This window comes from Sus scrofa, chromosome 8 (assembly GCF_000003025.6).
Source record: "Sus scrofa isolate TJ Tabasco breed Duroc chromosome 8, Sscrofa11.1, whole genome shotgun sequence".
In the NCBI taxonomy this organism is placed as follows: domain Eukaryota; kingdom Metazoa; phylum Chordata; class Mammalia; order Artiodactyla; family Suidae; genus Sus; species Sus scrofa.
This window is the reverse complement of record NC_010450.4, coordinates 3,145,641-3,161,980: the sequence shown is the minus strand read 5'-3', so window position 1 is coordinate 3,161,980 and position 16,340 is coordinate 3,145,641. Positions and strand designations below refer to the sequence as shown.

The following is a 16,340-nucleotide window of genomic DNA, read 5'->3' as shown; positions in this document are numbered from 1 at the left end:
TCAAGCCTCAGACTGGGACAGGACAGGTGCAAAACACATCTGAGAGAGGACTTGCATTCCAAATAAAAAACGCTCAGAAGTCCACGAGAGCAAAAAAAACCCCAATGAGAATAGGGGCAAAAGATTTTAACTGACATTGCCCCCGGGGTGACAGACACAGAGGTAGCAAAAAAGCCATGAAAAAAGGATCCGTGTTGTCCTCACGGGGAGATGTACGGTCAAGGCACAATTACACAGCACCGCACACCTAGGAGAGTGGCCCAAATAAACAGAACACAACAGAAAAGACAGCACAAGGCTGGCGGGAAGGTACACGCGTGCACGTGACCACAGGGTCTCACTCTGAGGCATCGGCCAAGAAAAATGAAAACCCATCCCTGCAAAAGCCTGACTGTGGATGTGCCTCCGTCAGCGCTCTTGTGAACGGCTCTACCCGGAGACAACCAGGAAATGGGTAATTCATGGATACATCCACCCTGGCATCCTGCTCCGCCAAGGAACAGACCTCGGGCCCACCACGTGGACGCCCCCCAAACGCGTGGCGCCGATGGGAAGGAGCAGACCCAGGAGGCTGTTTCACGGGACTCCACTTAGAGGACAGAAAACAGGTGTGGGGCCATCGGGGGCATCTCGGGTGATGGAAACGCTCCAGATCCTGACTCTCGTGAAGGGTACATGCCTGTGTTGGTCAAGGAACCGTATGCCCCCGGAGGGTGAATCTCACCATGTGAAATGTACACCTTTATAAAGCGGACCTAAAAAAATTCAGCGTTTGTGCACCCGTGTCCCTAGCAGCTCTATTCACAATAGCCAGAGGTGGAGGCAACCCAATGTCCCCGCACGGACAGGTGGAGACCATTTGTGGTCCATCCCAAGGAATATTATTCAGCCTTGAAAAGGAAGGGAATCCTGTTCCAGGCTGCAACGTGGCTGACCTGTGAGGACCTCATACTAGGTGAAACTAGCCAGCCACCGAAAAGACAGATACTACACGATCCCACTTCCATGAGGCTCCTAGAGCAGCTGAAAATTACAGAGAGACAAGGCAGCCTGGCGGGTGGGGGGCCAGGAAGAGGGGAGAGGGTGGTGAGTTAGTTTCATGAGGGCAGAGCTTGAGTTTTCAGGATGGAAAGTTCTAGAGAGGAAAACAGTGATGACAGCTCAGCCCTGTCGACCCACTTCCTGCTGCTGAAACGGGACTTAGAAATGGTTAGGACACGGGGCTCCCGTCGCGGCTGTGAACTGAAGCCTGGCGCTTCCCATCAGCCTCTACATGGAGTGACACACGAGCCACTGCAGCTGCCGCCCGGAGCTCAGCGGGAAGCCAGGAGCGAGGCCCTCTGTGTGCTGGGGAAACTGGGAGACCAGGTCTTTGGAGAGTCAGACATTTTTAGGAGATTCTACGTGCCCAACTCCTGCATCGCCTCATGTCTAGAAAAACACTAAAATCCTTCATGGTGATGTCTGCTCCTTGAGACGGGTCGTGACCTTCAGGAGACCAGCAACAAACTTTTGTAAGACGTGTGTGTGCTGCATGCACCCCCCCCCCCAGCTTGATCATATCCTGAGGTTCCCGCTTTTCCTCCTTGGGTGGTATTTCAGCCCCGTCTGTAGTTAAGGAGGAAGAATGTCGCCGTCATGGGTGAATGGGGTCCCCTCCAAGGGTGAGAGCTGTGAAAACTCAGGATCCCGGCCCTGAGGGCGCTGCCCATCGCAGGACTGACTTGCGGGAGCCTGGCCTCTGGTGCTCCTGTTCCCTGTCCTTTACTGCAAAACCCCTATACATCCTAGCGCCCCCCCCCCCGCCTCCTGGGAGCGGTTTCTCGGGGCTCCCTGAGCTGCTGTCCCCCGGGCTTGCATTCTAATTTCACCCCAAGTAAAACTTAACTCTCAACTTTCAGGTTCTGTAATTTTTAGTTGACGTGGCTCAGCGGTTAGTTAACGAACCCAACTCGTATCCATGAGGACGCGGGTTCACCCAGTGAGTTAAGGATCTGGCGTTGCCCTGAGCTGTGGTGTAGGTCGCAGATGTGGCTCGGATCCTGCTTTGCTGTGGCTGTGGTGTAAGCCAGTGGCTACAGCTCCGATTCGACCCTAGCCTGGGAACCGATTCGACCCTAGCCTGGGAACCTCCATATGCCGTGGGAGCGGCCCTGAATAGACAAAAAAAAACCCTGGTTAGACAGTATGTGTATGTTACCCATGTATTTCGCCACAATTTTTTAAAAAAATTATTAAATGAAGGTGAAATAAAGACACATCCAGGTAATCTTTTTTGAAAAGATCAGCCGTCTGTGAGCCTGGCCTCCTGGTTTTAAAGACGGGGGAAACTGAGACTTCTCAAAGAGGAAAGACTCGCTCAAGATCGAGTTCTTAGGCCAAGGCAGCGCCGGGATGGGCACATGGGTTTCCAGCCTCACCCAAAGTGCTTTTCCTTGAAAAACAGTGCCTCTCCCAGCGAGATGGCAGCAGCAGCACCCCACCCCCGCTGCAAACGTGTCTCAGCCTTGAACCAGCGGAGGAAGGCGCCGGCAGTGAGTCACAGCTTAAAATGTATGCAGGACACATCATCAAGCCGGTCCGCGAAAAGGCGGGCCGAGGTCTGGGAGGACTGAAACAGGGCCCGGGAAGCCTCGGATTAACCGGAGCTTCCTCTGGACGTCAGTCACCGTAACACAGCAGGACGCCGTCTGCACAACCGGATTCACAGACACACGTTCCGCATCATCAGAGTTTGCCGATCCAGGGGGAGGGTTTCTGTTTGGGGTTTCAGTTGCTCCATCTGGGGCAGGAGCAGCACTCACCGTGTTCCTTTCCATTACACGCAGTCACTCCGTTTTCTGTGACACCCTCCCCGTCGGAGCTGGGTCTCTCTGAAGACAGTTTCTGGGTGGATAAAAAGACTAAGTTACGCTTACAGTGGTCACACCAAGTGATGTGCTGCATGGACCCATCCGAAGTTATCTCAAAAATGAAAGGAGTTCCCTGGTGGCTCTGTGGGTTAAGGACCTGGCATTGGCACTGCTGTGGCTTGGGTTGCTGCGGTGGTGTGCGTTCGATGCCTGGCCTGGGAACAGGTCGTGAGCACAGCCTCACCGCCAAAAAAAAAAAAAATGAAAGAAAACGTGAGCCATGGTCACAGCAAACCCTGAGCTGAGTGAGGGCTCAGCTATAACACAGACCAGTCGGGTTGCTATAAGAGCTTCACAAAAACAAGGGGAGGAGTTCCCGTCGTGGCTCAGTGGTTAACGAATCCAACTAGGAACCATGAGGTTGCAGGTTTGGTCCCTGCCCTCGCTCAGTGGGTTAACGATCCGGCGTTGCCGTGAGCTGTGGTGTAGGTTGCAGACGCGGCTCGGATCCCGCGTTGCTGTGGCTCGGGTGTAGGCCGGTGGCCACAGCTCCGATCAGACCCCTAGCCTGGGAACCTCCATATGCCGCGGGAGCGGCCCAAGAAATGGCAAAAAGACAAAAAAAGGGGGGGGGGAAATGCAAGAGCTTGTACAAACACACACTATGGTACCAAGCCTATTTCACTGAAATCACTTTTTCCAGTGATTAAGTGAAAAAATACTCAGATTACAAAAACTTACTCCCCTCACGAGGCCCTAGTACCCTTCCAGAAATAAAGGGCACACCACCTGTTTAACTTCTCGCCGGCATTCACCAATAATCAGGCGAGGCTCAAGTATCTGTTCATAACAGAACGCTGAGGAGGCGCACAGAAACACAAGCTGCTATCAAAACCATCCAAGGAGGTGCCCGGGACCCTTGCAGTTACTTTAGTCCTAACGCCTGGATTCGAGGAGCATAGTGGGGACCCCGGGTTAGTATCTGAGCAGGAGACATCGACGTGAACCCCTTCCATTCTGGCCGCAGACCCTGCCTCCGCAGGCAGTGGAGGAAAGAGCCCCAAACCGCCTCTGTCTTGGGAGCTTCGCCTTTCACCCCAGGGCCACTGAGACTGGCCGGCAGGGAGACGGATGCCAGTACGCGGGGAGACCCGGAGCCGCTGGGTTCAGGGTCCAGGCGGGCTGGCAAAAGTGGCGGCAGTCCCCAGCGGCATCAGGAAGAGCCGCAGTGGAAGAATAGTGACATTTAGGGGGGCCCTGGTCTGTGCCACGTTCAGGGATAGATGGCCGAGAGCCCCACTCTCAAGCCAGGAAGCATCCCTGGGACTGGATCAACAGGTCCAGCCACAGGCACCAGCGGCACAGCCTGAGAAACCACGGTAAGGAAGAGCGCGGCCAGTCCCCGCCTGAGTGGGTCAAAGAGGAACTCAGGTTATTGCTGGTGAGAAACAGCAAGGACCAAACTTTCTGGAAAGTAACTTGCTTAGCAACATGAAGTAAAATCTTTAAAAAATTCTATCCTTCGGTCTGGCAATCCAGCTTCTAGGACCCTCCTCTCAGATATCAGAGAAGCAGCAAAGATTTACACAAGGGTGTCAGGTTATTTTAAATGACCCCCCCCCAAAAAAAGAGTCTAATGGGGGGACATACATGATAGGAAAGTCATACACAAAGACATTATTTAGTTGATGAAAATGCAAAGATGCTTGTTGTGTGTTTTCAAAAACCTGGAAAATTGCTAATAATATAAAGTAAAAAAAAAAAAAAAAAAAGCAAAAAGCAGCATAAGAAATTTTACGCATCAGATCATCCAAACTGCTGAACACACGAAGAGGGAAAAACTGGTTTAAAAACATGCAGAGTTGAGAGGAGCTGCCTCCTCTATGGTGGACACATCAGCGACTTCATTGCTCAAATTTCTGTTTCTCTGAACTTCTCTAAATTCCATACAGTGAGCAGGTATTGGGTTTGTAATCAGGAGAAAGAAGAAGCAGGCCCGTGCATCCCGACCTCAGGGTAAGAGGTGTGAGATTCACTTTACGGGTCAACTGGGAGGGTGTTTGTGGATGAAACTGACACTTACTTTGTATTTATTTATTTTTGCATTTGGGGGCCGACTCCGCGGCCTGTGGAGGTTCCCAGGCTAGGGGGTGAATCGGAGCTGTAGCCACAGCCACAGCAACACGGAATCTGAGCCGCGTCTGCAACCTACACCACAGCTCACGGCAACACCGGATCCTTAACCCACTGAGCGAGGCCAGGGATCAAGCTCGCGTCCTCACGGATCCTAGTTGGGTTCAGTTACCGCCGAGCCCCAGTGGGAAGGCCTCTTTTTCTATTTTTCGACCAGAAGGGCTGACGTCCTCAGAAACGTCATGGCAACTTCGAGGGCGGCCTCGGCCAGCGGGGAGGTGGATTCCTAGAGAGAAGCAGGGCTCTCACCTTCTCCAGTTCTGCCTTGTGCACCGGGGAGCTCGAGGGGGGCGGACGCTCGGAGTCGGCGGGCCCGCCGCAGCCGCTGTAGGCTTCTCTGATGACCTGCGGAGGGACAAGGCCAGAGATGTTCACACCGAGGGGTGGTGGGGACGCGGGGTGTGCAGGAGAGAACCGGGGTCGAAGGATGAGGCTCCTGGAAGCCAGGCCCGCACCTGCACATGCTTCCACGCATGCACGCCCCCAGCCTGGCACTGACAGGTTCTGGGACACGGGAGAGCACGGGGAAAGCCCTGCTCTCAGGGAGCGTCTGGGAGACTGGACACCACGGTACACAATGGGTATCACAAAAAATGAAGGTCAGAGAGCCGTCAGCGCTGCCAAGACCAGACGAGGAGGGGTGGCCGATGCAGGTCAAGAGGCGTCATCCCAGGACGCCGTGACGGCCGGAGGATGTGACCAGGAGCAGAACCGGTGGAAAGGGTTCCAGCAAAGGGAACAAGCTGCAAAGGCATCCTGGCAAGGGCCGGGGTGCCACGCGGCAAGAGATGGGAGGAGAGGCCAGCGGGAGCCTGGGGTCACCACGGTCGCAAGGCTGACACCGACAGCCCTGGGTGGGATGGGTCACCGGGGACAGAGGGAGGCCCAGGAGCAAGACAGGGAGTGGGTCAGTGCATGGGTGGAGCGGCTGAGAGCCTGAGCTGCAGCGGACAGGGAAGCAGATGCAAACCCAGGCGCGCATGTCCAGGGAACGGGGCGACGGGGGAGGCGGCCCTGCCGCTGAGGCCCCAGAGTGTCCCTGCAAGGGAGGCACAGAGGCTGGGGGCCGGGCGGCATGGCTGGAGGGCCACCTAGAAGGACTTTTCAGAGGCAGGCGAGGCCTGGGCTCTGGAGAAAGCGGGGGTGGGGGGATGCAGAAAGGCACCGGGGGAGTGGCTGATGCAGAAAGATCTGTGCCCGTGGCAGGAGGCGAGAGGGCTCCTGAATAACGGATTCTACTCCCCAGGGGACTGTGAGGCAAGCACGTGGTCCTCGCCGAGTCGCAGCCTCTCCACCCTCGGTTTCCTGACCAGCAGAGGACCCCGCTCGCTAGTTACGGTTGAATTCAGAGAAAATGCGACCCTGCCGGCAAAATGCCTGAGCCAGCCCCTGGTACCGTCATCACTGCCAGCACCCTCGTGGTCCGCGGTGAGGGCTCAGAAAGTGCCCCTGGCACAGACCTGAAGGTGTGAGGGCCATCGAGTGGCCCTACTGGTGTTCGCAGCCACCCCTGTGGTCACCCACTGTCCCTTGCACCCGTCCTGAGCTCTTGCAATGAGCCGGGCGTGGTCCCGATCACAGCGGACACACCGCAAACAAGACAGACAAGGCTCCCGGGCTGCTGTGACTTACACTCTTGTGACAGAAGAGCCCCGACGCAAGTCCTTCAAAATGTCTTCTATTCTTTTCGAAACTAAGTTACAATTTGGGTTCAACCCAAATGCCTTCTGAGAAAAAAAAAAAAAGAAAAGAAAAGAAAGGAAAGGAAGAAAGAAATGCCAGAGTCCCAGCTATCTGCATGGAAAGTCTGCAATATGATCTCAGCGGATTCACTCAGCTTGCTCTGGGGGTGGGATTGGAGCCAGGAAGTGGCAGGGGGTCCACATCAGAGACTAAAACAGGAAAAAACCAAAAGAAGAGCCCAGAGAGGCTATTGCAATGCTTCTGCCCTGGCGGATTCTGAGATGTGAAAACAGAAGCACAGGCGACATCCACCTGGCACCCGTGCCACCTAAATATCTCTGACGGAAAAGGTTCGCTCCCCTCATGGTCGCTGTTTCAGTCCGATTTTGCTGCTGCTTTTGGGGGGCGGGTCTTCCTTCCCTCAGCTCCCCGGTGCTTATTAAACCTGCAGGCACACTTGTATTGGCTCCAAGGACAAGACTCATTCCTTTCTCTGGGGCAAGTGTGCAGGGCAATGGAAAGCTCCTGGCTTTTGCACCGAACAGAAGCTGGGGTCCCGACACCTGCTCTGTAGGTGCGGCTGAGCGGCCCAGCCCTTGAGCCCCACTCCCCGTCCCGCACACGGCAGGGCGAACTGAACGTCCAGCCCAGCCCTGCTCCCCAACCGAGCAAACGTGAGCTCCCTTCCTGGGACCAGAGCGTTACCGACACGAAAATGTGTTCCACTGTGCACACACACACACACACACACACACACCCCTGAAGTTCACCAGGTCCTTGTTTCACACGCATAGGTTCAACCCCATGGAGCATCACCTGCGGAAACCTCTCTGGCCAAAGGGTTTATCAGAGCATCTTTGTCGTCCTTTTCCCACCTTTTTTCCAAAGGGAAGGATCTTCTAAGCGCCGGTCAGGCCTCGGGCGGCCCTGGACGAGGTGTGATCCCCTCCGCTGAACACGACTCAACCTCCCAGACCAGCCCGGGCCCACGGGACCAGGCCCAGTCACCGGCGGCCTGTATCCGCTTCTACTAAGCTGGGCTCATTTTCATGGAAGGGGCCACGCCTCGCTTAGGCTGGTAATAACCCCAATGCCTAGCACGTAACAGCGACTAAAAAAGTCTGATTAAAGAAAAGAAAAAAAGGAGGGAACTCAGATACACTGGACTTGAAATTTCCTCGGAGGAAAAAAAAAAAAAGAAAGTGTGAATGCAAAACAGAAGGAAAGAGACGAGAAGGGAAGCCTCAGGAGAGCGTTTCCCCAGAGCGCCCAGCGATCCCCCAACCCCTGGAGGGTGGGGGTGAAGTTTAAAAAGAAGGAAAGGAGCATCGGCTGAGAGCCACGCCCGTGGCGCCAGGGCACCGGCTTGCTCAGCCCTTCCTGCTCTTGCCCGGCCCCTGGACGGTCCCTGCCCTGCTCTCCTCTGCCCCCAGGTCCCATTCTGCCAGCAAGCTAAGGCTCGGGGAGCTGAGGCGCCTCTGAAGCTCTGAAGCCAGAGGAGGTCACCCACCCCCATACCCGTGAGCTTACAGCACTGCACACACACCCACACACCGCTTCCTCCCAATCCGCGTCCTTCTAGAACTCGAATTCCTCGCGGAGAGAACAGAGGGAGATGGGTGTTTGGGAGACAGAGGTGCCCGGGGACATCTGGGACCGGGGGGTTACCCGTGGCATCCGGCTATCACGGGACTACTTAGTGGTGTAATTACGTGCCAGGCACAGAGAAGGGCGCTGAGGCCGAGGTCAGTGAGCAAAGGCCAGTCCTTTCCACGGCTTTTAGCAAACGGCTGGGTCACTTCAGGTTATCTTCGTGAGACTGTCTAGTCTGACGGCAGGACTGCCCGCTGCCCTGCAGAGGGCCTTCAGAAGGAGCAAGCAAAGGCTTTAGCTCCCGTTTTTTAAAAGCAGCTGCGAATGAGGTTTTCATATGAACGTATCTCTTCTGAAAGAGCCGTGCTCTGCGAGGAGCTGAAGGCCTATCAGAGAGAACTGGGTCCAAATGCAGAAGCAGATCCTTCCAGAAAGCAAATTGTTATATGTTCTGTGGTATTTGTGTTTGCTTTTAACTTGGGCCCTCATCTCCAAAAACACAATCTCTGCACATTTTTTAAAGAAACTGGACCACTCTGTTTCTGGGAATATTGGGTCTTGTCTTCTGACTGACCCTGCAAGATGGCTTATGTTTGCAGCATCTGCACACACACGCCCGCACACACACACACATACACAGTGAACTCTGGCAAGACCCACTGGTAATGCAAGCTGCAGACCAAAAGCAGAGAAACCAATGTGGCAGCCAAACTGCCCTGTGCTGGGCAAAGGGTCCTCGGGCTTCTCATACCTGACCGGGGGCAGGGGGTAGGGGTGGGTGGGTGGGGTGTCTGACTTACTTAAAAGGTCTTTAATTGTTGCACTGAAGCCATGCTTCAAACTACCGAAAGCCTGGATGACACGTTCAAGACACTATAGGAGAACTGGAATTTCTATTAATGAAAGATGGCATTTGTTTTATAAAGCAATTCACGAAATTAGAGAGGGGTCAAGGTTTTCCCAGGAGGAAAACCTACGAGGAGATTCTGATACATCACAGGTCCCATCATTCACAGCTCTACGGGCGCACTGACGGAGCCTCCACGCCAGCCTCCGATCAGCCTGGTCAGTGTCGTTTCCACCTGCCACGGACACGGCAAGAGTCTGGGGGCCACAGACAGAACTGCGTGAAAGGCGCTTCCGGGATACACGCCGGATTTCCCGACCTTTCGTTCAATCGTCTGTCCCTCCAACGTGCTATCATCAAGACAAATAAGAGTGGTTCCTTTTATAACAGCAGTTCCTTAAGGAACAAAATGTCTACTTCAGTCATAGTGATGTGGCCTTTATAAGGTGAAATAACAAAACCCTGACGACGGTATTGACGTATTACACCTAAAGCTACGACTCCCAAGTTCTCTATCATTTAGGAAACAAACCAGGGTCAGGAGCCAAGCAGGAGCTGAGTGCACGGCTCTCTGTAAAGCCGGCGCGGTCAAGGCCACTGTCCTTGACCTGAGGATGTAGAAACAGACCAACGTAACCGAACAAGGAGCCCGGAAGTGGACCCGCGCAGAACACGATCGAGTGACTTCCAAGGGTGGTACTGGAACAACTGTGCATATGGACGAAAACGAATCTCGATCCCCCATCTCAGGCTATACCTGAAAATCAGTATGTGTGACTCAGAGACCCAAATGGAAAGGCAAGAGCCAGAAAACTTGGGGAAAAAAACACAAGGTCTATCTTGGTAACTTGGAAAATGCTAAAACGGGGGGGGGGGGGGGGACAGCACGCAAAAAGCATTGACTACAGAAGGAAAAACTGACATGCTGGATTTCAGATTTAATAATATCTGCCCATCAAAAGGTACCATTAGAGGAGATACTTAATCTATAGATGAGATTAATCAAAGAGTCCTTCTTTAAAGCACGAAACATGGAGAGAAACATTCATGAAACGTTTCATCTTCATGAAAGGGTTCTGATAAGCTATCAGTAAATAGGACCATTTACATTTCGTATGCAGCAAACAACTCAGCCCCAAAAACATTAGGCAAAAACTGAGAGAAACAAAAAAGAAAAATAGATAAATCCACAAGTATAGTGGCAGATGGCCCCACATCTCTCCATTTGAATAACTGATATCAACAAATAAATTAGTAAGGCTGTAGAAGATCTGAACAAGACAATTAACGGCTGTGACCTAACAAATACAGGTAACAGCACAGCAAGCAAATGCAAAATACACACCCCTTGCAAGTATACGCAGGACCAAACTCGACTAAAATGTCTCAGGTCTCTGCTGGTTTAAAAAACTTAAAATCCTGTGAGTGACTGCCTGAAACTGGTTGTGCCATCTGACTTTCACTTCTAATCAAGGCTTCTTAGGTTCTCATGCGATAATCTGCAACGGAAGGAAAGCACAAACAATAAAGGGAGCCACTGGCCAATTAAAACCCTTTAGAAAAAGACATGGACCACATGCCACTCACTTCTTTTTAAAGAGAGATCGGCAAAGGCAAGAAGTTCCTGCGACCGCGCGTCCACCGACAAACGGAGTCGTCATTTCCTAACAGGCTGAGCGCCCTCCTCTGTATCTCGCGGGGTCTGAAGTAAGACGTAAGACGACTGCACTCCGCCGGCACCGGCCTCTGGAACGAGGTCTGTCCTCATTTGCGAACTGCACCGTCAGCTCCGTGTCACTTCCCAACCAAGCAGGAGACACCCGGGGACTCTAGGTGACTTTGTGGTAGACCCATGTCCCTGAGAAGGGCGCTGTTCTGTTTCTGGCTGCACCCGCGGCATATGGAAGTTCCCAGGCCAGGGATCAAACCCGCGCCGCTGTTGCCACCTGCGCTATGACTGCGGTAACGCTGGAGCCCTGACTGCTGCGCCACTTGGGAACTTGCAGAAAGGAGCTATTCTTTAGTGGGCATGGAATACGCAACAGACTGGGAGAGCGGAGGGAAAAGAGAGGAAAGCTTAGGTTTCAGTGGCCTTCTTGGCTCTCCAGGGGGGACAGGCACCCATGAGAAAGCAGAGGCCGCATGCACATAGGCAGGAATGGGGGGGGGGTGTGAAGAGCAGAGACTTGCAAGCAAGGCCCCTCCCTGACCTCCTACGGAAGGGAGGCAGCGAAGAACCTGGGGGGCGGGAGAGCAAGTGGGAAGCTATCAGCTGGCCCAGCAGAGTGACAACAAAACATGGAGCCAGCAAAGTTCGAGGCCAACTCCTGGCATTGCCAGTTGACCGTGAACCATCCCGCCCACCGAGAGCTCGGCGTCTCACCTGTGAAATGAAGCAGCGAAGAGTAACCCCCTTTACTGGAAGCTGCACTGAGCTGTTTAAGAGGCATTGATGACGGAAGTGACTTGGGTACCAGCGGCGGCTGACATATGACATGGTAAAGTTTTGTGTCCCAGAGTCTGAGCAAACTCAGCAGCAGAGGCTCCTGGTCACAGGAGTCACTCCCATTAAAGAACCAATGCTTGGCTCAATTTCCCAAATCACAGACTTGGGAAAAGCCACATCTATGGGTTCTGCCCCCACAGAAGCAATCACTGTCACCACAGAGTCTGACCCTTATATTTTGCTGGGGGATGGGAGGAAGTGAGGGCCAAGGTTGAATGGGTGCTGGCCCGCTGTAAGAACCGCTGTGATAAAATGTCTCGTCAGGCTCCCTCCCCCCGCCCCTCCTGTCAAAGCAAGTACTAGAAGGCAGTGAGGACCAGAAGGTTTGGGCCAACCCTCCTGATAGAAGCAGTCAGGAAAGTAAGATGACATGCACACGGCACCTTCTGGAGAGCAGAAAAGAGCAATGTGCAATGACCAGGCCATGGTCCAGAAGTAGACAGAAATCCGGACAAGCAGCCCACCCCACCACTGCCCGCCAGAGAAGGCAGCACCCACACAGCACTGACAGAATAAGGACCGAAAGGGGGCGTCCAGGGTGCACCAAGGATGAGGGCCCTGGCAAAAAACCCCCACTTAGGACTGGGGCCCCGAGGGGTGTTTCCTGGAGCGAGGCTGAAGTGAACAGACACCTGCCCTGAGTGGGCTGCAGGCCAGCTCCAAGGGACCTGGTGGCTCTGAAATCACATTAAACTGAGTTTGGAGACCTAATGCCCCCCAGGCACGTGGCTCACAGACAGAACGAAAACGCTCTCAGAGAGGGAAAAGCACCGTGCTACAAATCAGGCTGTGTCTGTAGGGACAACCTGATCCACACAGCAGGAAGAACGAAACCGGACCCTACCTCACACTCCGAGCAGAAAGTAAATCAAAATGGACCATAGGCTAAATTAAGAGCTAACGCTAAGACACGACGAGATCTTCAAGCCTTGGACTGAACAATGGCTTCGAAGAAATGACACAAAAAGCAATAGAAAGGAATGACAGACCGATACATCTGACGACATGGAGGAACCCTGAAAACACGCTAAGTAAAAGAAGGCAGTCACAAAAGGACACACAGCATATGAGAGTGTTCACAGGAAATGTTGACAACAGGCAAATCTGGAGGGACAGAAAGCAGATAAGTGGTGGGCGGGGCTGGGGCGGGGCTGGCTGGGATGGAGGCGGGGCCGGGGGCGGGGCCGGGCTGGCGGGGGTAGGGCTGGGGGCGGGGCTGGTGGGGCCGGGGGCGGGGCCGGGGCGGGGCTGGCTGGGTGGGGCTGGGGGTAGCAGCCGCTAGCATAGTGAATACAGCAGTTCTCTTTGGGTTGATGAAAATGTTCTGAAATTAAATTATGGTGATAGTTGAATATATTAAAAACCAATGAATCACACTCTAAAGGGTGAAGTCTTCCATATGTGAACATATTTCGATAGAGCTGTTATTTTTAAAAGCTACAATAATTTTTTTTTCCACACATAATGACCAGCATGATCATCAGATAACCTGACATGCAAGGAGGCAAAATGGCCTCAACCAGAAAAGGCACATCAGATTAGAGAACCAGGTCCAAGTTCCACCCAAACCACTGTCAAAACTACCCGGCCTGTGATGTGCTTGTGGTGAAGCCAAAAGCCAAACATTCCCAAGAGAAATAACTAGAAATTCTAGAATTGAAAACTACCATAACCGAAATTAAGAACCTAGTGAAGAGGGATTAGATACTGCTCAAGAGAGAAATAGTGAGCTGGAAAGTAACTAGAAAAAATTACCCTGACAAGAGGGGAAAAAAGGATAGCAAAACACGAAGAGAAGCAGAATATAGCAAAAATGGCTAGTATATATTCAAATTAGTTGTGGCAGGGGAGGAAATGGGGCAAAGTTATATTTTAAGGGAAATGGCTAAAATTTTCCCCACAACTTAGAAAAACACCAATCCATCCATTTAAAAAGCCCAGGGAATCCCAAACAGAATATGTTAACAAAAAAAAAAAAATCTGCATCCAGACACGATAGAGTGAAACCAGGAAATCAAAGTAAAGGAGAAAGTTGGAGAAGCAGCCTGCAAACAGGAGGCAGATTGTCTTGTGAAGACAAAAGTTAAAGTGATGAACCTCAAGGTAATTAAAGTATTCCATTAATTATCAAAGGCAACACTACTCAGGTTCATCCACGTCTGCCTATGCTTTAAAAAAACACAGATGAAATGAAACCAGCTCTCAGAAAGAGGCCTGGAAAGGACGATGGCTCAGAGGCAACAGCAACGGGTTACCTTCAGCCACTGTTCGGCCTGCTCCTTACTCTGGACGGCAAGCACCAGCGGGTCCGTGCCCTGCTGAGTAATCTTCAGCTCGTGCTTCTTCTTCTTGCTGTCTTTTGGGATGTAGGTGATGCTGCAGCCTTGGAGCGGCAGTTCCATCTGCGGCTGCTGGTCCTTGGAACTTTTATAGCACTGCGTGGAACGGGACAGATCAACATGAGGTTATGAGGAAGTGCAAGCGGCAACACTGAGAAAACTCCGGCAAAGGCAAAGTGGAGTGTCGGCGAGGCACCGGGAGCTGGACTGAGGATGGAGGTGCTCAGGGGCTGGACGATGGGTCTTCAGACACGGGACTCAGACGCTCAGAGCGCCGGCCACATGGACACCGCCTCCACGGACGTGCAAACACACCTGCCTGTTCATTCAGCCAAGTCCTGCTCTGACGGGGCTTATGTTCTGGTGGCACCTCTGACGGGGCTTATGTTCTGGTGGCACCTCCTCACCAAGGGTTGCGAATGTATTAGGTCAGATGGCACAGCCCTGGCGTGGGTAGATGGACCCTCGATTCCACAGCCTACGTCATTGGCTGCCCACCTGTCTCATCCCTACTCTCTGAAAGACAGGTGAGTGGTTTAGCGACCAGTGTAAACACCCACATAGAACACGCCAAAGGCTGTGCAAAGCTGTGCTTTCGAGTTGAGCAGAGGGGCTGAAACGCACGCTGCTCTGATTGCACGGCTGACATTCACTCTGGGGCTTCTAACACTGAGGCCGGACAGAGCCCGAGGTCCCATCCCTCGCTTAATCGGCATCTGCCAAACGGAGAACCAAACCCTTGCACAAAGGTTTCCTCCGCCCGCTTTGGATGCACGGCATTGCTGGGACAGAAGGCACACCTCAAGGTAGAGACACATGGTCTGGGAGTTTCTGCCGTGACTCAGTGGGTAACGAACCCCACTGGCACCCATGAGGCCGTGGGTTTGATCCCTGGCCTCGCCCAGTGGGTTAAGGATCTGGCGTTGCCGTGAGCTGTGGTGTAGGTTGCAGACACAGCTCGGATCCCACATTGCGGTGGCTGTGAGGTAGGCCAGCAGCTGTAGCTCTGATTCAACCCTTAGCCTGGGAACTTCCATATGCTGCGGGTGTGGCCCTAAAAAGACCAAAAAAGATAAAAGAAAAACATGGTCTAAGAGCTCAGGTATCCAGGTCCCAGCTCTGTTCCTAATTTAATCTGGGTTCCTACAAGTTGCTTTAAGCTTTCGGAGACCACGTCTGCATCTGTGAAAGGAGATATTGCTGTTTCTGTATCATCTTATTGAACTGCCGTGAATGACAATAACAGTAAGAGCTGCTACCCAGTGCAAGGGTCTGCATTACATGGGGCGTTTCCTACATCATGTAATCACCATGGTTGTCCATTTTGCAGGCTGGGAAACTGAGGTCCATTCAGGTGTTAAGGGATCTGCCCAAACTCAGGCAGCCTGAGCCGTGCAGGGCCAGGACCCCAGCCCCAAACTGTACAAGTTCCGAGCCGCACCCGGACCCTGGCCTGACCCATCTTCTGGTGAAGGAGGGAACGAATGCTTATTTCAGGGGTGGTTTCTAGGGTCCTTTCCTATTTTTAGTTCCAAAACCTTGCTTCTCAGCACCCCAAGTATGGATGGTGCCGCCTTTTTTTTTAAAAGCTCAACTGATAGCCACGCTGGAAGAAACAAATACACCAAAACCAACTCACCTCAGGTCGCTGTGAATGTTTCCCATTTACCCTGTTTTTTTCATTCCCAGTAAGTGCAGCAAACAAACAAACAAACGAAACCCCCAAACAGTGAAAAGGCAACTAATAGTGGAAGGAATTGGAAAGGAAAGTTTATGGCTTATATTTTTCCTGGAGTTAAATGCCTCAAAACGCATCTGTTATCAGTAATACGATCAACTAGACTTTGGAGATCCTGACAGGTTGGATTCCCCGGGAAGATGCTGCTGAAACAGAGCAGCACACAGGACACTTATCAAGGCGCATCCCTAAGGACCACACCTGTAGGCGGAGGGAAAGGAAACAGGACTGGGAAGTTCAAAATCAAGGTCCCTAGGGCCCCACGGGAGCTCTGGAGCTGGACGATGCCGTCAGGGTGACCCCAGGCACCGCGTGGGATGCAGACCTCTGGGAAGGGAGCAGGACCTGGCCGGCTGCCGGCCCGCGGTGCCCCCTGCACGTGAGGGAGTTGAAGGGGTCTGGGCACACCACGGTGTCCACTACAGAGCTGCCTGGGCACAGAAAGCACCGCTTCTAGAAGGATATCCAAAAAGGCCGGTGATGGTGGTGCCCGCGGGAAGACGGGCAGAGGAAAGGCCAGCTTTTTGTTTTCTGTTTACAGCTTTCTATTCAGTTGGAATTTTGAAAGCACTTGCTTGTATTACTGTTC

The 16,340-nt window shown here is 52.9% G+C and overlaps 1 protein-coding gene across 1 annotated transcript in view; it reads right to left on the bottom strand.

The window, feature by feature from the left end:
* AFAP1 (actin filament associated protein 1) overlaps positions 1-16,340 on the bottom strand; it is a gene marked incomplete at its 5' end in the record, with an annotated part of 128,289 nt that overhangs the window by 36,339 nt on the left and 75,610 nt on the right. Inside the window, 3 exon segments of the mRNA NM_001253821.1 lie at positions 2,805-2,886; positions 5,295-5,390; positions 13,930-14,109. Of these exon segments, the coding sequence (NP_001240750.1) occupies positions 2,805-2,886; positions 5,295-5,390; positions 13,930-14,109 (358 nt within the window).